This window comes from Symphalangus syndactylus, chromosome 6 (assembly GCF_028878055.3).
Source record: "Symphalangus syndactylus isolate Jambi chromosome 6, NHGRI_mSymSyn1-v2.1_pri, whole genome shotgun sequence".
NCBI classification, from domain to species: domain Eukaryota; kingdom Metazoa; phylum Chordata; class Mammalia; order Primates; family Hylobatidae; genus Symphalangus; species Symphalangus syndactylus.
In genome coordinates this window covers 70671880-70694991 of record NC_072428.2, presented here as the reverse complement: position 1 = coordinate 70694991, position 23112 = coordinate 70671880, and the positions used below count along the sequence as shown (strand labels likewise).

Genomic DNA, 23112 nt, shown 5'->3' with positions numbered 1-23112 from the left:
TAATAAAATGTTTTTAGTTGGGAAGCTATCTGTATTAAATAAAATTTATCTAAAGCTGGTTACAGGGGCCATACATATAATCCCAGTGCTTTGGGAGGCCAAGGCAGAAAAATGACTGGAGGCCAGGAGTTTGAGATAAGCCAACTCCTGGGCTCAAGTGCTCCACTTGCCTTGGACTCCCAAAGTAGTGGTATTACAATCACGAGCTACTGTGACTGGCCTTTGCTTTATTTCACTCACTGTAACATCCTGTGGAATCATTCATGTTGCAAATGATATGATTTATTTCCTTTTTGAAGCTTCATAGTATTCTATAGGGTATATATAACAGTTTTAGTGTTGTTGTTTTGCTTTGTTTTGAGACAGCGTTTCGCTCTTGTCACCCAGGTTGGGGTGCAGTGACTTGATATCGGCTCACTAGATCCCCTGCCTCCCAGGTTCAAGTGAGTCTCCTGCCTCAGCTGAGATCAGAAAGGCAGAACCTGCCTCCCGGGTTCAAGTGATTCTCCTACCTCAGCTGAGATAAAGAGGCAGAATTAACATGCCCAGCTAACTTTGTGTCTCTAGTACAGATGGGGTTCCACCATGTTGACCAGGCTGGTCTTGAACTCCTGACCTCAAATGATCAGCCATGATTGGCCTCCCAGTGTACTGGCTTTACAGGTGTGAGCCACCGCACGCTGGGCCTCACTGACGTTTTAATTCTCAACATTGGCCTGTAGTGAGAGGCTGGACGAATTAGTTGGGTTGTAGGCATTAATAGGCAATTAGGTAAACATCAGGAAAACAGCAATGTACTCAGAAGAGAATACTTTTACAGCACCCAAGAGAAGTCAAATATCTGTAGTAGGTGTAGAAATGTAATTAAAAGGTAAATGAGGCACTATTTTAATCACTAGTTTTTCAGAAACACTCTACCCTATTCTGACAAAAGTGTGGTATTTTGAGGCAGCATTGAATTGATAAACTACATATTTGAAATAGATATTGATATATGTCAATTGTCACGGAAACCTTCGTGTCCTTGGATTGAGGCATCTCAGGGTTGTATAATGTGTCTAAGTAAACTGCCCAAAAGAACCTGAATCAAATACACAAAAAAGTTATTTCCCCACTAGTATTCTTTATTATACCTTAAGCTGTAGGGTGCATGTGCCCTAAGAGCACGCTTGTTCCGTAGGTATCCATGTGCCATGCTGACCGGCTGCACCCATCATCTCATCATTTACCTTAGGTATTTCTCCCAATGCTATCCCTGACCCCGCCCTCCACCCCGTGACAGGCCCCAGTGTGTGACGTTCCCCAACCTGTGTCCGAGTGTTCTTATTGTTCAATTCCCACCTATGAGTGAGAACACGGGGTGTTTGGTTTTCTGTCCTTGTGACAGTTTGCTCAGAATGATGGTTTCCAGCTCCACCCATGTCCCTGCAAAGGACACGATCTTATCCTTTTGATGGCTGCATAGTAATCCAGGGTGTTTATGTGACACATTTTCTTAATGCAGTCTATCATCGTTGATGGACAATTGGGTTGGGTTCCAAGTCTGCATTCTGAATAGTGCTGCCATAAATATACATGTGCATGTGTCTTTACACTAGCATGATTTATAAACCTTCGGGTGTATACTCGGTAACGTTGTCGCTGGGTCAAATGGTATGTCTAGTTCTAGATCCTTGAGGAATGGCCACACTGTCTTCCACCAGGTTTGAACTAGTAGACTCTCCCAGCAACCTAGGCAAACAGGGTCTGGAATGCACCTCCAGCAAACTCCAACAGATCTGCAGCCGAGGGACCTGACTGTTAGAAGGAAAACTAACAAACAGACAGGAATTGCATCAGCATCAGCTAAAAGGACATACACTCCATAAGCCCATCAGCAGGTCACCAGCATCAAAGAGCAAAGGCAGGGAAAACCGCAAAGACGGGGAGGAGCCAGAGCAGAAAAGCGGAACATTCTCCAAACCAGAGTGCCTCTTCTGCTCCAGAGTATCGCTCTGTCGCCCAGGCTGGAGTGCAGTGGCACGATCTCGGTTCACTGCAACCTCTGACCCCTGGGTTCAATTCCCCTACCTCAGCTTCCCGAGATGCGGGGATTATCGGCACCCGCCATCGTGCCCGGCTGATGTTCGCATTTTTCATTTGCATTTTAGACAGGATCGTGATCCCTGCTGTTTAAAATTCCCACTGAAACTCTACTCGTGAGTACAGCTGCTCTGGGCACAATGCTTTCCACAGCATTTGGTTTTCGTAGACACTGCAGGATTCACCTTCCGTATCTTCTCATCTCCTCTTAAAACAAGCTATACACTGGTAAAGGGCTGATTCCTTTGGGGCGTTGTCCTTATAAGCTTTTCATAAAACATCAGTGACTTCTTCGTTTTTCCGCCCGAGATTCACCATACATTTGATGTTTGTTCGGGCTGCAGTTTTAGCGGAATTCATGATGCTCTGATAGGAGGCCTTTTCAACAGATGTCTCATCCTTCTTAGTGCCTCAGACTAGATCTAGTTCAGAAAGGTTCTAACAAGTTAGTACAAGTTAATTTTAGTGGAAACAAATTGAAATCCATGCAAAGATTTCCAGCATGTACACTTTCTATGAGGTTTTTGAAGACCCCGTGTGTTGAACGCTGTCCACGTCCTGGGAGAGAAGTGGGTGCAGTCCACTTCCTGTCCTCAAACTGCCCACGGTGGAGGAGTGCACAGAGCAGGGAAAGGCAAGCCCAGACAGATCCTGCCCACTAGCAGGCAGCAGAAGTCTGACCCAGTCCCGGCTTCGTGGGGGTGCTGTGTGGGCCCGAGCAAGTTGACCAACCTCCCTGAAACTCAATGTGCGGCTATGTGGCTCAGTTCCACTAGCCATTATGGTACTGCTGAGCAGGGACCGTTAAGACTCTCAGGAAAAGCAAGCTAGCTCCAAGGTTAGCAACCAGTAGTCCGGGTTGCTTCCATTAGCAGACCCTGAGCCCCCCCGCAAGCTGGAGTTTGGTGGAAGATGAGGTTCAGTGTGATTGGATCGATGTAGCAATGTAATCAAGGAGAAGTCCACCCTCTCTCACAGAAGAGCCCTGTGCCTGTATAAAGGCGGTGCGCATCCGCGGCGGCACTACTTGAAGCCACCAGTTGGGAGAGGAGCAGAGCAGGGCAGGTGCTCCCGAAGGCAGCGAGATGTTGCGAACCACAGCTCCCTGCTGGTTCCCACCTGGCTATCCAGAAGCGAAGAAGGCGGCCGAGGAGGCGGCCCTCGAGGCTCCAGAATTCCCACTGCCCTCTCATCAGCCTGCCCAGAGCTTCGGGCTCTGGGTGCCCCAGATGTACAAGCAGGCCTCAGCATCTGTAGGGATCCAGACGGAGCCCGAGAATACGGGTCCGGCTGTGCCCCCTGCGTGGCCCGAGATGGTGACAGAGGCTTGGTGCTTCCCTGCGCAGCGGGGATCGGCCTGCTGCCTGCCAGCCGCCCCAAAGCTGGCAGAGAGACCCTCCGCAGTCCGCATCTCAGCCCCCAGGGAGAGGAAGAGGATCGCACACTTTCACAGCCCTTGCTTGGCCACTGGTGCCAAAGATGCCAAGAGAACCCGGGTGGCCAGCAGAAGCCAACGCTCCAATGGCTCCAAGGTCGGCAGACAGCCACGGAAGACATGCAACAGGTCGGGGATGGCAGACAAGACCTCCACCACCATCAGCTCTAAGCGGATCGTCCGTCGTCCATCCTTACCGCGTTTGAAGAAACCCATTATCCTCCGAAGGTCGGGGTGCCAAGTCCCCGCCGTCATCCGCCGAGGCTATCTCCAACTGTACACCAAAGAGTGTCTCAAGTTCTGCGCCTCCAAGCAGGAGGCCGAGGAGAAGGCGCTGAACGAGGAGAAGGCGGCCTACGACTGCAGCCCCAACAAGAACGTGTACCTGAATGTGGTCCTGAAAACCCTCAAGAGACTGAAGGGCCTGACCTCCAGTTCCATGCCCGGCCTCAGCAGGGCCGCCCTGTACAGCCGCCTCCAGGAGTTCCTGCTCACCCAGGACCAGCTCAAGGAGAACGGCTACCCCTTCCCGCACCCCGAGCAGCCCGGAGGCGCAGTCCTCTTCACTGGCCAGAGGAAGGGGCCGGGCGACTCCTCCTGCAGGGTCTGCTGCCGTTGTGGCACCGAGTACCTGATGTCCTCCTCGGGCCGCTGTGTACGCGACCAGTTGTGTTATTATCACTGGGGGCGGGTCCGCTCGAGCCAAGTGGCTGGAGGCCGGGTTAGCCAGTACACCTGCTGTGCAGCGGCTCCTGGCTCCGTGGGCTGCCAGGTGGCAAAGCAGCACATGCGGGATGGCTGCAAGGACAGCCTGGATGGCTTCGTAAAGACCTTCGAGAAAGAGTGTTCCAGAGACGCTTATCCAGGGATCTACGCCTTGGACTGTGAGATGTGCTACACCACGCACGGCCTGGAGCTGACCCGCGTCACCGTGGTGGACGCCGACATGCGAGTGGTGTACGACACCTTCGTCAAGCCCGACAACGAGATCGTGGACTACAACACCAGGTTTTCCGGAGTGACCGAGGCCGACGTCGCCAACACGAGCATCACGTTGCCCAAAGTCCAAGCCATCCTGCTGAGCTTTTTCAGCGCCCAAACCATCCTCATCGGGCACAGCCTGGAGAGCGATCTGCTGGCCCTGAAGCTCATCCACAGCACCGTGGTGGACACGGCCGTGCTCTTCCCGCACTACCTGGGTTTCCCCTACAAGCGCTCCCTCAGGAATCTCGCGGCCGACTACCTGGGACACATCATCCAGGACAGCCAGGACGGGCACAACTCCAGCGAGGACGCAAACGCCTGCCTGCAGCTGGTGATGTGGAAGGTCCGACAGCGCGCCCAGATCCAGCGATGCCAGCGGTCCGCCTCTCCCGCCGCCCTGGCCTGTCCTTAGCCCCAGGCCGCTTCCAAAACCGCCCTCAATCCCGAGAGCTAACCCTGTCCACCGCGCCGCAAAGCGAAAGAAACGGGAGCAGCCAGCGGCAGGACAGGGCCAAAAGCCGAGACTAACACCGACCCCCGACTCCCAGTCCCCCGGAGTGCCTGCCGCGGGCCGTTGCCCCTGTCCCCATCCCTCTGCCCCTCCCAGACCTCTGTCCTTCCACCAATTGGCTCCCCGAGGCCCGAGCCCACACTCCCAGTCCCCCGAGTCCCTGCCGCTGCCCCTCGCGCCTGTCCCCATCCCTCGGTCCCTCCCAGACCTCTGGCCTTCTACCACTCGCCTCCCCCAGCCCACCTGAACCTCCGCGGCTTCTGAGAACAAGGCGAACCCCCTGACCCAACAGCCTCCTGACAGTCTTCTGTCCTGGGCATCTTCCCCTTCTGTGGGGCTTTCTGAACCTCCCCACCCCCACCCGATTTTTCCCGCATCCCCTGGGCAGGCGCCCAGTCAATCTTGGTATGAATTTAAACATTGAAAAGAAAAATCATTTAAAAGCAACCTGAAAGTCCTCAGCTTCTCAATGCGTGCTTAGCTGTTTTTCGGTAGAGCCACCACAGGGAGGTGGGTGAAGCACTTAGGCTCTAGAATTACACATCTGGGTTCACATTCAAATTCCACCACTTAGTAGCTTTGTAACACTGGACAAATAGCTTCTGCGCGCTTCTGGTGTTTGATCTCCAAAGTGTGATCAGGAGGTCATGGTGAGGAATGAACGAAGCAACACACGGGCAGCCTTAAAACGATGGCACATAGTAGGTGTTCAATTAAGGGTCCAAGTGGATTCTTCCACCCAGACCAACCAATGACAATGTCCCAATCAGTCAGTCAACTTCCAACTGGACTCCAAGAGGCAACGAACCATCATGCCACTCAAAATTCACGTTTCTCTTTTGAATCTGCAGAGAGAGATGACACACTAAGTAGCTAGTTTTAGTGGAGTGCCTGATTTGATAAATGTGCGTCTGGGGGGCGGGGTGGGTGTGTCTGTATACACAACTAAATTAAACTGAGAATCAGAATGCTTTCATTACCATTAATTTACTTTTTGTGTATAAGCCCACACACCCATATATACACACACACTAACTGTTCCAGAACAAGGAGTTAGTGAACAGCAGGATGTCCACTCTGTCAGACACGTTTCGGGAAGCACTGAAATGGGACGTTTCTGATTGATTTTACCACTCCTCGAAGTTTATTTTCCTTTAGGACTTAGACTCCTTCTGTGGAGATTTAACAAATAAAAGTCTTTTTTATTGTATGTTATATCATTTAAGTTGTATAATGTATTTAAGTTTTCATTTTAAATAGACCAGTGAAAATTATATATATTTATGGTGTACAACGTGAGGCTTCATGTATGTATACATTGTGGAATGACCAAATCAAGCTAATTAACACACTCGTTTCCTCGCCTCCTGACATTATTGTGATGAGAATACGTTTAAAATCTACTCCCACAGCTATTTTCAAGTAGGCAATACATAGTTATTCACTGTAGTCGCCGTTCCGCTCAGTAGATCTCTAGAAATATTCCTGTCTGAAATTTGGTATCATTTGACTCACATCTCCCCAAACCCTCCCTGGCACCTGCCTCGGGGAACCAACGTTCTGCTCTCTGCAGCTATGATTTCAACGATGTTACGTTCCTCGTATCAGTCAGGTCCCGCATTACTCGACTTTCTGTGCTCGCTTTTTAAAAATTTACTATGTATTTATTTACTTTTTGAGACAGGGTCTCACTTTGTCAACCAGGCTGGAGTACAGTGACACCAACACGGCTCACCACGGCCTCCACCTCCCGGGTTCAATAGATCCTCCCACTTGAGTCTCCTGAGTAGCTAGGACTACAGGCGTCCAACACCACACCTGTCTAATGTTTGTATTTTTTTTGTAGAGATGGGATTTCACCACGTCGCCCAGTTTGATCTCCAACTCCTGGGCTGAAGTGCTCCACCTGCCTCGGACTCCCAAAGTGGTGGGATTACAGTCACGAGCCACCATGCCTGGCCTTTGCTTTATTTCTCTCACTGTAACCTCCTGTAGACTCATTCATGTTGCAAATGATATGATTTCTTTAATTTTTGAGGCTTCATAGTATTCTATAGGGTATACAAAACAGTTTTAGTGTTGTTGTTTTGCTTTGTTTTGAGACAGCGTTTCGCTCTTGTCGCCCAGGTTGGGGTGTAGTGGCTTGATATCGGCTCACTAGATCCCCTGTCTCCCAGGTTCAAGTGAGTCTCCTGCCTCAGCTGAGATCAGAAAGGAAGAACCTGCCTCCCGGGTTGAAGCGATTCTCCTACCTCAGCTGAGTTAAAGAGGCAGAATTACCATGCCCAGCTAACTTTGTGTCTCTGGTACAGATGGGGTTCCACCATGTTGGCCAGGCTGGTCTTGAACTCCTGACCTCAAATGATCAGCCATGCTTCGCCTCCCAGTGTACTGGATTTACAGGTGTAAGACACTGCGCTCTGGGACTCATTGTGGTTTCCATTTGCCACACTGGTCTGTAATGAGAGACTGGACGAATTATTTGGGTTGCAGGCCTTAACAGGCAATAAGGTAAACATCACGAAAACAGCAATGTACTCAGAAGAGAATAGTTTTACAGCACCCAAGAGAAGTCAAACATCTGTAGTAGTCATAGAAATGTAATGAAAATGTAAGTGAGGCACTAATTTAATCACTAGTTTTTTCAGAAACACTCTACCCAATTCTGAAAAAAGTGTGGTATTTTGAGGCAGCATTGAATTGATAAAATACGTATGTGAAATAGGTATTGATATATGTCAATTGTCACGGAAACCTTCGTGTCCTTGTATTGAGGCATCTCAAGGTTGCATAAAGTGTCTAAGTAAACTACCCAAAAGAACCTGAATCAAATACACAAAAAAGTTATTTCCCCACTAGTATTTTTTATTATACCTTAAGCTGTAGGGTGCGTGTGCCCAAAGAGCACGCTTCTTCCATAGGTATCCATGTGCCATGCTGACCTGCTGCACCCAACATCTCATCATTTACGTTTGGTATTTCTCCCAATGCTATCCCTGACCCCGCCCTCCACCCCGTGACAGGCCCCAGTGTGTAACGTTCCCCACCCTGTGTCCGAGTGTTCTGATTGTTCAATTCCCACCTACGAGTGAGAACACGGGGTGTTTGGTTTTCTGTCCTTGTGACAGTTTGCTCAGAATGATGGTTTCCGGCTCCACCCATGTCCCTGCAAAGGACAGGAACTTATCCTTTTTGGGGGCTGCATAGAAATCCTTGGTGTTTATGTGCCACATTTCCTTAATGCAGCCTCTCATCGTCGATGGACAATTGGGTTGGGTTCCAAGTCATTGCATTCTGAATAGTGCTGCCATAAACATACGTGTGCATGTGTCTTTACACTAGCATGATTTATAAACCTTCGGGTGTATACCTGGTAATGGGGTCGCTGGGTCAAATGATATGTCTAGTTCTAGATCCTTGAGGAATGGCCACACTGTCTTCCACCATGTTTGAACTAGTTTACACTCCCACCAACCTAGGCAAACATGGTGTGGAATGCACCTCCACAAACTCCAACATGTCTGCAGCTGAGGGTCCTGACTCTTAGAAGGAAAACTAATAAACAGAAAGGAATAGCATAAGCATCAACTAAAAGAACATACACTCCATAACGCCATCGGCAGGTCACCAGCATCCATGAGCAAAGGTAGGGAAAACCGCAAAGATGGGGAGGAGCCAGAGCAGAAAAGCGGAACACTCTCCAAACCAGAAGGCCTCTTCTGCTCCAGAGTCTCGCTCTGCCGCCCAGGCTGGAGTGCAGTGGCGCCATCTCGGCTCACTGCAACCTCCGACTCCTGGGTTCAATTCCCCTACCTCAGCATCCCGAGTTGCGGGGATTCTCGGCACCCGCCATCATGCCCGGCTGATGTTCGCATTTTTCGTTTGCATTTTAGACAGGATCGTGATCCCTGCTGTTTAAAATTTCCACTGAATCTCTGCTCGTGAGTACAGCTGATCTGTGCACAATGGTTTCCACAGCATTAGCTTTTCGTAGCCACTGCAGGATTCACCTTCCTTATCTTCTCATCTCCTCTTAAAACAGGCTGTACATTGGTAAACGGCTGATTCCTTTGGGGCCGTGTCCTTATAAGCTTTTCATAAAACCTCAGTTACTTCTTTGTTATTCCGCCCGAGTTCACCATACATTTGATGTTTGTTCTTGCTGCAATTTTAGCGGAATTCATGTTGCTCTGATAGGGGTCCTTTTCAACCGATGTCTCATCCTTCTTAGTGCCTCAGTCTAGATCTAGTTCAGGAAGGTTCTAACAAGTTAGTACAAGTTAATTTTAGTGCAAACAAATTGAAATCCATGCATAGATTTTCAGGATTTCACTCCTAATATCACATGGGCTGTACACTCTGTCATATTATTTGTAATATCCTAAAGAAATGTTACCACTAATGTTACAGGCAGTGTATACCGTGTGGTATTATTCCCAATATTGTGTGGTGATGTTACTCCTAATGTCACAGAACGTGTTCACACTCTGATAATATTCGTAATATCCTAAAAGCATGTTACTACTGATGTCACCATGCGTGTACACAATCTCATATTATTTCTTATATCCTCGGGTGATGTTACTTCTTATGTCACTGGGGGTGTACTCCCTGTGATATTATTCATAATATCCTTGGTGGATGTTACTTCTTCTGTCACAGGGGGTGTACCTTTTGCGATATTATTCGTAATATTTTAGAAAGATGATACTGCTAATATCACAGAGGGTGTACACCCTGTGAAGTTATTCCTAATAATTTTGGGGGCTGTTACTCCTAATGTCACCCGTCGTGTATACACAGTGATATTATTCATAATATTTTATGGAAATGTTACTCCTAATATCACAGGGGCTGTACATCTTGTAATATTATTCATAATATCCTAAAGAAACGTTACCTCTAATGTCACAAGGAATGTACACAGTGTGATATTGTTCCCAACACTGTAGGGGGATGTTACTCCTAATATCACAGGGGGTGTTCACAATGTGATACTTTTCATAATATCCTTAATGGATGTTACTGCTAATGTCACAATACATGTACATCCTCTGTATTTGTTTGTTATATCCTTGGGGGAGGTTACTCCTACTGTCACACGGGGTATACTTCCTCTGATATTATTCCTAATATCCTAGGTGGATGGTACTCCTAATGCCACAGGCGTTGTACATTTTGTGATATTATTTGCATTATCCAAGAAAGATGTTACTCCTCAGGTCACAGGGGATGTACACCCTGTGATATTATTTGTACTATCCAGGGGACATTACTCCAAATGTCACAGAAGGTGTACACTCTCCGATATTACTCGTAATGTGTCAGGGAAATGTACTCCTAATGTCACAGGGCATGTACGTTATGTGTGCACACCCCCTGTGATGTTATTTGTAATATTTTCGAGGCATGTTAATCCTAATGTTACATACGCTGTTATCCATGTGTGAACACCTTTGTGGTATTATTCCTAACATACTAGAAGGATGTAACTCCTGACATCACATGGGGTATAAGCCATGTGTGTACACATTCTGTGATATTATTCATAATATCTTAGGGAGATGCTGCTCCTAATTTTACAAGCTATGTACATTATGGGTGTACACCCCCTCTGATATTATTTGTAATATTATAGGAGAATGTTGCTGCTAATGTCACAGGGGGAGTACACCATGTGTCTTACATGTATATTACATTTTTACACTACTTTCCAGGAGTCAATCAATTTTGTCAATCAATTCACTATTCTTGTTGCCCAAAAGGGTAGAGATAATCACAGATCACAGATCTGTCTAGCATTAGCTAAGGACGTTTTATTACAGAGACGGATGCATGTGTGTGCCTGCGCATATCTGTGTGTGTAATTCAATCACAAATCGAAGGTTTAAGTGTTGTGTGGGTGGAAGATAATTCATTTTGACTTCTGGCTTCAGAGTCCATGTTTATTGCGAGAAAAGAGGGTCACGCTGGGAAGAATAGTAGCCCTGTGCCCTCCAGAACTGCAGCATGCTTGGGAATTGTGAGGCTTCCTGCCTTCCAGGAGATTTTGGAACTAGGAGGATGTCACCAGTGACTAGCACAGTACCACCTTCCTTACATCTGCCTGTCATCCCTCCTCAGGGCATCCAAATGTGGCCCTCTCCTTAACTCCTTCCTCTGCTTCTCTTCTCACAACCCTGGGATCTGAGCACTCTCTTTACCTGTGCACAGTATCGACTTAGGGAAGCCCCAGCACCTGCTGCAGTCAGGGCCGCAACCCTGAGCTGAGTCTAGTAGAAATTTTGTGAACTAAACATAGAGCAAGAAATGTAAATTAGTGCACCCACTATGGAAAACAGTCTGGAGATTTCTCAAAGAACTGAACACGGAGCTACCTTTTGATACAATTATCTCATTACTGAGTATATACTCAAAAGAAAATACGTCATTCTACTGAAAAGACACATACCCTCCTATGTTCATGGCTGCACTATTCAAAATCGCACAGACCTAATCAACCCAAGAGTCCATCAATGGTAGACTGTATAAATAAAATATGCTACATATACACCATGGAATACTATACAGTTGTAAAAAGAATGAAATCACATCCTTTAAAACAATGTGGATGTAGCTGGAGGCCTTAATTCTAAGCAAATTCACGCAGGATAGAAAGCCAAATGCTGTATGTTCTCACTTACTTGGGGGAGCTAAATATTGAACACCCATAGACATCAATATGGGAAAAGTAGACTCTGTGGACTACTTGAGGGTGGCGGGAGAAGGACGGGTTAAAAAAATACCGACTGGGGGCGGTCTCTGCAGCCTGCCTTGCCTGTGTCTCTCTGGGATCGCTCCTCCTCCTGCTCCTCTCCTGCTCCTGTTGGGCCTTATGACCACCTGGTTACCTGTAGGCAGGCCTCCATTCAGAGTCGCATTGCCACAGGGATGGGTCCTGTCACTCCGCACCCCACCCCCAACCCAGTTACCCTCCCCTGAGCCCTGGTTCCCTGTTGAGGTCACTCAGTGCAAGGAGAGCTGGGACCTCGCGGCCCGATCTCCCCACCAGCGCTTCTGCCATTGCGCGGGAATCACCATACCCTCCTCTGCCCCATGCCCGGCCTGAAGGGGCCCCTTCAGATCACAGTCACCACCACAGCGGCTGCCTCACACCGGAGGGCATGACACAGGGGTGGCTTTCCCAGCTGGCTGCCACACGGGAGCGCTAGATGCTTAGCCCGCCCCGTGGAAAGACCTAAAATCAAGGCATGACTTAACAGCTTATTTTGTAAGAGAAAAGCTCAACCCAAAGGCAGATTGTTAGTTTGGACTTTATTGCAAGCAGAACTGCTATGATGTGCTTTTAGCACTGAAGTGAGTTCCAGGCTAAGAAGAGTAAGTGGCTTCTCTGCTTTCCCTCCCAAGCACAAGTGTATTCACCTTGCAGACTTGAATTACTGAAGATGTAAGCCAGTTGTTACTCTGATTTTGGGAGACACCCTGTGGGCAGCATGAAGACTGTCCCTGATGGATGTCTTTAGTAAGCAGGAAGGAGTCAAGGTTAAAGAATGTGTTTGCTTACCCTGGACTACAGTATTTTGGAAAATGAACCAAGGCTTGGGTTTTCCTCTGGAAGCCTGTCCTGCCTGCTTCTGTTATCTGGCGCTCTGCATCCACATCTTGGCCCTTTATGGACACCATCATCTGGAATATTACTCTTACGATTCTCTGCTCTTTTGAGAGTTCAGACATGGGACCTTATATCACTTCTGAGCTACCCTCTGCCATCCAGAAACGTAGTGGACCTGTAGAACTATATTGTTCTGCTAAACCTGTGATCACTCACATCTCAAGGTCGCATAATGATAAAAATAGAATAGAAACATGGAATATATTAAGATTCATCAGGAGACTTTGACAATTTCTTTCTCTTAGCTCCTCCCTTTTGGGTTACTCAAAATGCATTTTCAACAGTATGTCAATGTTGCTGTAAGTGGCCCTAGAGCAGTATCCACAGCAGTTCTTGGTGATTTTGATTCATCCACAAAGCATTTTATCACAGCAAAATAATAAAGGTGCTGGTTTCATTGGCTGCAGGGTACCAGAGAGTAACCCCAAAGCTGAGGTGTGTGCTAAAATCCGGGGGAAGAGGCTGAAGCATTCCACAAAGAATCACTTAAACCTTCCACAAGTACATCTTTAGATTTTGAATGTATCCTTAGAGGACAAGGGATCATACAAATGTGCAGCTTATAATCTGGCCACACATGAATTAAAAGTTGAACCCATTGGCCAAAAGCTCCTTGTGAGTCACCTTTCTTCAGATGATTTTGGCATTCTTCCCCTGCTCGTTCACAGATATTAGCTGTTCATTCACATAGCCCTGTACCTTTGGAGTGTGTGTTTAGTGGCATCCTGGCTCCTCAAGTGTGTTGGCTAAAGAACAGGCAGGATATTGCCCCGGGAAGCAACTGGAGAAGGTTGTGTTCTCATCTCGGCATAGATAGCATTGACCCAGTGGACTCTGGAAACGATTCCTGCATGGCAGGAAACAACTCTGGAGATGTAAAATATGTGGCATCCATGGTTAATGTACTTGAACACGCTCCTACTCTAAGGGACTACAGGATCAGACAGTGTCTCTATTTTCCACAGAACACTTTATCTCTGATGTTTGTAGGAACCCAGCTGCCAACCATAACTGGTTTCATAATGCACAGCCTAATCATCCTTCCTCAAGACACTGAACTGCAGGAAATTGACTGAAATTCATTGGGGTTATTATGCAAGATACTAGGCTACACCAGTGTTTAGCAGACAATGAGATTGGATTTATGCAGTCTATTGGAAGACTTGAAATAGAAAAAGTCAATGGATTCAAGCAAGTTATAATTTTGACACCAGCAAGCACAAGAGTAGTAGATGGAGACGTTGTTACTCTGTCCTTCAATGCAACCAGGATTTTGGGTCCGGTCATTTGTTGGTATGACAGCCATGGATTGATAACCAGCCATCTCTCTTAAGTCCTTAGATCTAAATCCCAAAAGTCAAACTTACCAAGACCTGGAATCTTTGACCTAGAGCCTGTCTATTTCATCATGTCCCAAGCTGTCTTGAGCTCTCTCCATACTCAGGCTGTGATGCAGGATCATGTGGAGAAAAACATCTGTGAAGCTACAGGTGAACATGGTACCACGCAGGCAGAACCACCTCTCATGGTTGTTCTTTTTGAAACAAACAAAAGGAGAAATAGTCGCACTTTTTGTTGCTACTCAGAATAATGAAAAAAAAAAAAAGAGAGATGTTTCAGAAACTGTATTATTCAGCTCATTTCCAGAGAAAGTACATCTCAGTGCAGTTTCTAGAAACATCAGAGAAAAATGCCTGTTGTATCTCTGCTCCTGAGGCCCCCACCAAATGGAAACCCTAGAGATCCCCATACCAGATACATATAACCTGGTGTGGAGGGGAGACAAGGAAAGTGGACTGCCCATCAATGCCTATTTTGTGAAGTATCAAAATCTGGACTATGAAGTTGATGAGACGGGAAGTTGGCACAGGGTTTGAATCCCAGGAAGTGAAAGTGAGCTTCATTTAGCTGAAATGGAGCCATCTGGTCTTTATGAACTCTTGCTGGTAGCAAGAAGTGATGCAAGTGAAAACCCGCCTGCCATGCTTACCTTCTGAACCAGCAAAGAAAAAACAGCATCATCAAAAAACACCTAGACGTCCTTTCATCCCGTAGGCATCCCCAAGTATCCTGTTGTTTCAGAAGCTGCAAACAACAATTTGGGAGTGGTGCTTACAGATTCATCTAGGCACAGTGGCGCTCCAGAGGCACCAGATCACCTGATTATCTCCACTGCATCAGAGACGTTGGTCTATGTCACTTGATTTCTTTGGGCAATTGGGAATTCTTCAATCGCTGCCTTCAAGGTCAAATATAAATGGATGAGGACCAGTGACTGGCTGGTGGCAGCTGAACATATCCTTCCTTCCAAAATGTCTGTGCAAGTTTGTAGTATAGAACCAGGTTCAACATACAAATTTTGGATCATTGCTATCAACCATTATGAAGAGAGTTTTCAGAGATCAGCGTCTCATCCTTATCAGGTGACTGGGTTCCCTAGACTTTTTTCCAACTGTGCAATAACGGACCTCACATTGTATACACGGAGGCTGTCAGCGTTACTCAGGTTGTGCTAATGTGAACATACATTCTATGAAGTAAGAATAACACTTCCATTATTTTGTGTCTATTACTGACCCACAGATAATGACAACGACAATGTTTATAAGAGGGATGTTACAGAAGGTTCAAAGGAGTGGCACATGATTGGCCATCTGCTGTCAGAAACTTCCTATGGCATTAAAAAATGGAGTGCTTCAGTGAAGAAGAAAGTGAGTTTAGCAATGTGATGATCTGCGAGATTAAAGTGAAATGTGCTCCGGGAGCTTTTGAGTATCCGAAAGGCTTGAGTACCCCTCTGAATTCCTCAGGAAGTGAAGGAAATGCGAGGCCAGCAACCAGCCCTGACAGAAGCAGTGACATGATATTTCGGATCCTTGGCTGTATGCTGGATGTCTTGGGCCTCATTCTTATGGTTTTCATTGAAACGTGCCTGTGGAAGAATCGCCAACAGAATATCATACAGAAATATGACGCTCCAGGATACCTCTATCAAGGATCAGATATTAATGGGCAGATGATGTAATAATACACCACTCTCTCAGGAGCAAATGAGATAAATGGAAGTGTTCATCGAGGCTTATGGAGCCATGGCGGTCTCAGCAGTGGCTGTTGCCACCATCACCATAGGGTTCTCAATGGAGTCAGTGTAATCGTGAATGGGAACTTAAATGGAGGATTTTACTCTGGGCACACCAACTCTCTTACAGCAATGGGAATGGAACTGGAAGTTGTAATCCTAAGCAAATTAATGTAGGATCAGAAAATTAAATGCTGTATGTTCTCACTTATAATTGGGAGCTAAGCATAGAATACAAAGAGACATCAGTATGGGCAAAACAGACTCTGTGGTCTACTTGTGAGTGGAGGGAGAGGGATGGGCTTAAAAAACTACTTATTGGAGGCGGACTCTATAACCGGCCACGCTTGTCTCTCACAGGATCCCTCCTCTTGCTCCTGGCATGCTCTGGGCAGCCTTGAACCGGCTGGGTTACATGTCCACTCCCCTCCGCCTGGAGGAGCGCTGCCGCGGGGGCGCGCCCCAGGTGCCCTACCCTGAGCCCTGATGCCGGGCTCCAGAGTCAAGGTGCCAGAAGAACCAGGACCCAGCGCCCGCCTGACCTACCCAGCGCCTGCGACCTGGCCTACAAGACACCGCGGCCTCCTCTGCCCTGCGTGGTGCGTGGAGGGACCCCTTCGGATCACAGCCGCTGCCGCCATAGCCGCCACCATAGCAGCCGCCACCATAGTAGCCGCCGCGGGCGTCCGAGGGAAGGACATGAGGGTGGCTTTCCCAGCCGGCGGCCCCACAGGGACTCTGGATGCTTAGCCCGCCCGGCCGAGAGATCTAAAATCAAGGCATGACTTAACAGCTTATCTTGTAGGAGAACAGCTCAACCCAAAGGCAGATTGCTAGTCTGGACTTTATTACAAGCAGGACTGCGGTGATGTTTACAGCACTGAAGTGAACTCCACTGTAAGTACAGAAACTGGCTTCTCTGCTTTCCCCCCCGAAGCACAATCATATACACCTTGCAGACTTGAATCACTGAAGATGTAAGCCAACTGTTACTCTGACTTTCGGAGACTCCCTGTGGACAGCATGAAGACTGATCAAAGTCTTTAGTAAGCAGAAAGGAGTCAAGGTTAAGGAATGTGTCTGATTACCCTGAACTGTAGTACCTTGGAAAGTGAATCAAGGCCTGGGTTTTGCTCTGGAAGCCTGCCTTGCCTGCTTCTGTAATCTGGCGCTCTGCATGTGAATCTTGGACCCCTATGGACACTGCTGTATGTTACTGTCATGATTCTCTGCTCTTCCATGAGTTCAGAATTGGCACTTTATTTTACATCTGAGCCACTCTCTACCGTCCAGAAACGTGGTGGACCTGTAGAACTACATTGTTCTGACAAATATGTGACCACTCATAGATCATGGTGGAATAATGGAAAACAGTAGGATAGAAACATGGAACATATAAAGATTCATCAGGGGACATTGACAATTCTTTCTGTTAACTCCTCTGTTTTGGGTTTCTACCAATCCCTTGCCAACAATAGCATTGGTATTATTTTGAGTGGCCCTGTAACAGTATCCGTGGCAGTTTTTGGTGATTTTGGTTAACCCACAAAGTGTGTCATTACAGAGGAGGAAAAAAGTGCTGTCAGGATAATAGAAACGATGTCATCTGCGTTCGCACAGAAAATCCAGAAGAGTTCAGCAGAGGAGACAGCTGTGTCTATTCAGAAACGGACAGCAACAATTTACATTGGAATCCTCTTATTTTGCCACCTATCTAAGAGGACGGTGCTGAAAAGACAACATGGCCTCCACCTGGTGTTCCTTTGGACAGCCCCTCAGGGGTCCTCCAGCGGCCCCAGGAAAGTGGAGGATGTGCAAACAACCAGTCATCTTCTGACTTCAACCCTGTAACGAACTGCACAAAACAGGCCTGGGAGTGAACTGTGTGAAGGATCTTAATTCAAATCGGAGAATATCATTCTTTATTTTTTTTTGGCAGTATAATGTCATGTGAATGTGTCTTAAAATGTGTGCCCTTTTATATTATTTATGCCTTAAAAGTTTTCTTACCCGTTGCTTCCTTGCTCTCAGTAAGAAACAACCTTGTTTTGCATAGCTTTCAATCACCTGGAGGGCAGAGAGATCATTCCAAATTTTCTAACAACTGTAGTGGCAGTAAGAACCCTTCATACAAATGATTCCATCTCTTGGCTGCTTCAGCGCAGAGGAAATGCAGGGGCCAATTGAAAGTTGCCACCAGTCAGGTTTTCAGATGGAAAACCGTCTTTCAATAGTGTATTATCAGACTTTCTGAGAACACTTTCAAGTCAACTACGGTTGTTTATAATAGCAGACCTGACTGATGAATTTTAAAAGAGTGCCTTCCACTAAAGTGGTGATGTGACCAGACAACATTCTCTCTATCTGCACGTGGGCACAAGTGATGTTCAGTCTTCTAGTCACTAGTCATAAGCAGTGTCGTGGACATGGTAGAGTGTAAGATGTAGTTGAATGATTGCAGTATGCGGAAAAGGAACCCAAGCCAGACAGACAAATAATGCTTTAGTATCCCTCTGCTTTAAAATTACATTGATTCCTAAAATGGCCGGTATGGGGCTCTTTTTGACTGTTTCTAAGAGTAGGAACAAAGTAAGACTTGAAGTCGTGACTTGAAAAGAAAGATACACATTTTCAGAAGAAAAAAGGGGAGGGCTGCCGGGAGCCTCTCTTGGAGAGATTTCTTCCCTCTGACCCATTAGCCTAGGAGCATGCTCATGGTGTCACACTGCCAGAAACTAGTCATTCTCTCACTTCCAACAGGGGCAACAGCCTGAAGGTGTGAGTGTCAGAAAATACTTATTTTGGAAGAAAAGGTGCTTGTCGTTGTTGTTTTTTATTTTCTGAAGTTTCCTGACTTTTTTTCCAGAATGTCTTCCTTTTAAACAGGCACCTAAAGCACTGGTCAGCAGAACTCCTGACCACTGCTGCCTCTGCGTGACAAGGACATTAGAGCTGTCTTTGGAAGGATCTTCTCCACATTAATAAATGATTATGATATATTTTTTAAAAACTACCTACTTGGTACTATGCTGACTACCGAGGTGACAGGATCCGTATTCCAATAACAAGGTTAATGGAGACATACAATTCTGTAGTCATTTATATTTTAATAGCATTATACTCTTTTAACCATCCTCACCTTGTATACAATCTCATTGTATATTAGGATACAGCTATTAGAGCAATAAGGAAGAATAGATAAATACAGTCAGCTTTTTGTTTTTGTTTGGTTTTGTTTTGTTTTTGAGACAGGTTCTCACTCTGTCGTCCAGGTTGGAGTGCAGTGGTAAGATCACGCCTCACTGCAGGGTCGACCTCCCCAGATCAAGCAGTCCTACGACCTCAGCCTCCCAAATAGCTGGATACAGGCTGAACTGTCATGGCTGAGTAATTTTGTTGTTGCCATTGTTGGAGAGACAGGGTCTCACCCTGTTGCCCAGGCTTCTCTCCAACTCCTGGCTCAAGTGATCCTCCCACCTCAGACTCTAAAAGTGCTGGGAATATATATATATATATATATGAAAAATAGTGCTTGGAAAATTAGCTTACTAATTGAAAAATATACATATGAATTACTGCTTTGAAATATATATATATTATATACATGCACACACATATAAATGAATATATATATATACAACCTTCATCTGAGAGTAGGTATGCTTTTGGCTTCTGAGATGAACATATTCACAATGATAAATATTTACTATGAATTCAGCTAAACATGAAACTCAGCAATATTCGTATCTATTTACCTCTATTTCTACCTAAATCTGTATTTCAAAAGTTGTGGCTAAACCTTCCTAGTTAGTTCGATTTTTATCCTTTACCATTCAACGTGTGTGTGGCTTGGAGACTGTTTTCACAGATCAGGAAGTTGACAATTATGTCCCACATTCAGCGGACTAACAGCTCAGAGATCCTCTCTCTGGTTACTGCTACGACAGTGCATGGTCAGTCTTCCAGATCACCGGAGACGAATGTGATTTTATTTTTAAGTCTAGCTTCTAGGAATCACTCCCTGGAACAGAATAATTTATTGTTCACCCAGTGTTCACTCAGAATTTGTGCTTTAGCTCTTCAGCCAGTAGGGCTAAAAGCTCTTTATTGATGAATCAGTGGTTAGCTTGGGGAGTGCTAATAAATTTGTCCACGTTCCACCTTGATTGCTCTTGAGCGGGTGCAGGCTGGCACAGATACACAGCCTTCCAGATCTCCAGAAATTGGTGATCCAAAGACACTTTTTCTTGGGTTTCTCTTTGCCTGGTTTTCTCTGGTGAACTTCTGGCTGGCTGTCAGAAGTTTATTTGTTGGTACAAAGCAGGCTAAAGATTCCAAGCTCCTCTTTAATGTTCCTAACTGAGGTCTCCATTGTTTTTGACGATGCCCTTGGGAATGTACCTTTTCATGACTGACTCAAAATCAATCATTAATGTGAGGCATTGAGCAAAACTCTCAGTTTTTACGGCCTGTCAGTCCTCCTAGATGAATCTCTGCATCACTGCAAAGGAGTTGACAGTGGCTTCTCTAGCACTCACACACGCTCTACAAGTCTGTGCTGGAGTAGGTAGGGGGATGGTGTCTCCCGGTGTTTTGTCCTATCCCTTGAGGGATGGAAGATACAGCCAGTGGGAAACTTGGGCATAGCAACCCTAGACCTGCTGTTCGGGGTGGAGATTCTACCCTATCATTGGAGGTTGTATGTGCATTATCCCATCCAGTCCTCACAACTATAAGAGAAACATATTTCTCTCATAAACTTATTAGAACAGCCAATTAAACTGAAGTTTAAATTATTGGTCATATTTATGCCAGGCATGGTTGCTCACACCTACAATTCCCAGTACTTTGAGAGGCTGAGGTGGGAGGATCACTTTCTCTTACAATTGTAGGACAGAATAAGATAATTCATTTAAAATTTGATTATCCACTGCCTGTATCTAGTATTCCTTCTATTAATTCAAGTCATTGTTTATGAAGGAATTTTCATATTTTTGTGAATTATTCTTAAACATTAAGAACTTCTTATTCTTATGAAGGGGCAATCATAAAGTAATTCATGTTCAAGAACACATTTTAAGACACAGATTATTCTTATAATGAAAGAGAGTGAAACACAAATAATTTAAACTTCAGTTGAATTGGCTGTATTTAGGCCTGGCATAGTGGCTTATGCTTACAGTCCCAGCACTGTTAGAGGCTGAGGTGGGAGGATGACTTGAGCTAGGAGCTTGAGAGAAGCCTGGGCAACTGGGTGAGACCCTCTCTCTCCAGCAACAGCAAGAACAAAATTACTCAGGCATGGCAGTTCAGCCAATAGTCCAGCTATTTGGGAGGCTGAAGTTGGAGGATTGCTTGATCTGGGGAGGTTGAAGCTGCAGTGAGCCGTTATCTCACCAGTACACTCCAACCTGGGCAACAGAGTGAGAGCCTGTCTCAAAAACAAAACAAAACAAAAGCAAAAAGCTGACCGTATTTATCCATTCTTCTTTATTGCTCTAATAGTAGTATTCTAATATACAATGAGATTATATACAAGATGAGGATGGTTAAAACAGTATAATGCTGTTAAAACATAAACGACTACAGAATTGTATGTTTGCATTACTACTATCATTGAAATAACCCATTACACAACCCATCTGTCATTAAACTTTTGGATCAGAGTTACTCTTTATAAATTGTGTTGGCCTTTTTTAGACTTTGTTCTCAGCAATCCTCATTAAAGGAGGCATTCCTAGATTGCTTTAAATAAATTCAAAAAACACATATCAGAAACTCTTGATATGTTTGTTGTGTGCCATATTGCCAGTAATTAGGTTAAATGCTAGAAAATACACAATTAAATATGATATTTGATATACAGTTGTACCTCCCTATGAATGGGTTCTGCACCCATGGATTCAACTCATCATGGATTAAAAAATTTCAGGAAAAAAATGGAATGATTACCTTTTCATAGAACATGTGCAGACTTTTTTTGCTCATCATTATTCCCTAAATAATACGTGTAACAACTACTAACATAGCATTTACATTGCATTAAGTATTTTAAGTAATCTAGAGATAATTAAAGTACATAGGAGGATGTACTTAGGCTACATGCAAATAGTTCCTCATGTTTTGTAAGGACAACTGAGGATTATTAGCATCTAAGGATTTTGGTATCTGTGGGGAGTCCTGGAACCAACTTCCAGTCGATACTTAAGGAAAGTCTTCATACAAAATTAACACGATCAAAATATAGGTATTTCTGATAATAAGGATATTTTACTGCACATGTATTTTAAAAACTTCAAAGACCTAAATAAATTTGCAGTTTTCTTAAAATGTAATGAGGCTTCTGAGTATTCTGTATTTTCTGAAGCAAAAAGCGAGTCTTACTTTCTATTCTGGTAATGACATGTTCCCAGGTAACTGTCTGTAGGATGCCATCGGTGAAATTACTAAAACCTTACAGGTTTTCAGTCTTTTTATCTGTATCATTGTCACTCTCTTAAGATCTGTGTCCATCGATAGTTTGTTCCTGAGCTAACGAAAATTGACTGAGCCTATCAATTGGATAAGCAGTCCAATTTATAACTTTATTAAATAATATTTCTCAATATCCCTGTTGATTTTGGTTACATTCAGTAGCCAAAATGAAAAGGAATACAGGGGTAAATTTGGTAGCTTTTAAACAGTTGTATCATATGTTTTTATCAATTATTTTGTGCATTTATTCTTTTATTCAAACAGATAATGAATATCAGTTGAATTTTAAGCATTGTGTACTTTCTTGGAATATACCTGTGTGTAGTACAAACACAATCCTCTTCTTGTAATCTGAGAAGCAGAAAAGATGCCTACTATTACACTGTGAGTTTTACAAAGAAGAGTATAAGGTTTTCTGAGTCTTTAAAACAAAGCCTAATCTAGTCCGGGAGCTAAAGAAAGAATTCCCTGAAGAAATGTTGGAACTTACACTTGATGAAATGGGACTTAGCAGATGTGGAACAGAGAAAAAAAAATTCCAGTTCAGGGGGAAGAAACCTGTGCTCTTGCATTAACCCATCAGTTTGGATAAACGCACTCGGGTATTCATTTACCTGGGCTGGCTTGGAAATCAAGGCAAAGAAAAGATACAGCATTAAAGAAAAGACATGGGCAGTATTCTAAGAGAGAGTAGTTTAATGAAAATCAAAACAAATGCATACCTCCACACTTTTAAAAATGGTACAAAGTTTCATGGAAAAAGATAAAGAATGTCAAGTAGTCAGTAGCATTCTCAGAAGTCGGTGTTTCTGATACCTTTAGTCATGTTACTGACCTATCTCTGATTCTTTGAGTGCAAAGCAAAGCAAAGCAAA

General features: G+C 45.1%; 1 protein-coding gene and 2 pseudogenes across 1 annotated transcript; 2 read left to right on the top strand and 1 right to left on the bottom strand.

The window, feature by feature from the left end:
• The first annotated feature begins 3956 nt into the window (after positions 1–3956).
• On the top strand, positions 3957–4913 carry LOC129485141 (exonuclease GOR-like). Its single transcript, XM_055284350.1, has one exon. The coding sequence runs from the start codon at positions 3957–3959 to the stop codon at positions 4911–4913; it is 957 nt and encodes a 318-aa protein (XP_055140325.1).
• A 7649-nt stretch (positions 4914–12562) lies between these two features.
• On the top strand, positions 12563–17643 carry LOC129485304 (cell adhesion molecule-related/down-regulated by oncogenes-like; annotated as a pseudogene).
• A 2257-nt stretch (positions 17644–19900) lies between these two features.
• Positions 19901–23112, bottom strand: part of LOC129485303 (tripartite motif-containing protein 43-like) — a 61180-nt pseudogene continuing 57968 nt past the window's right edge.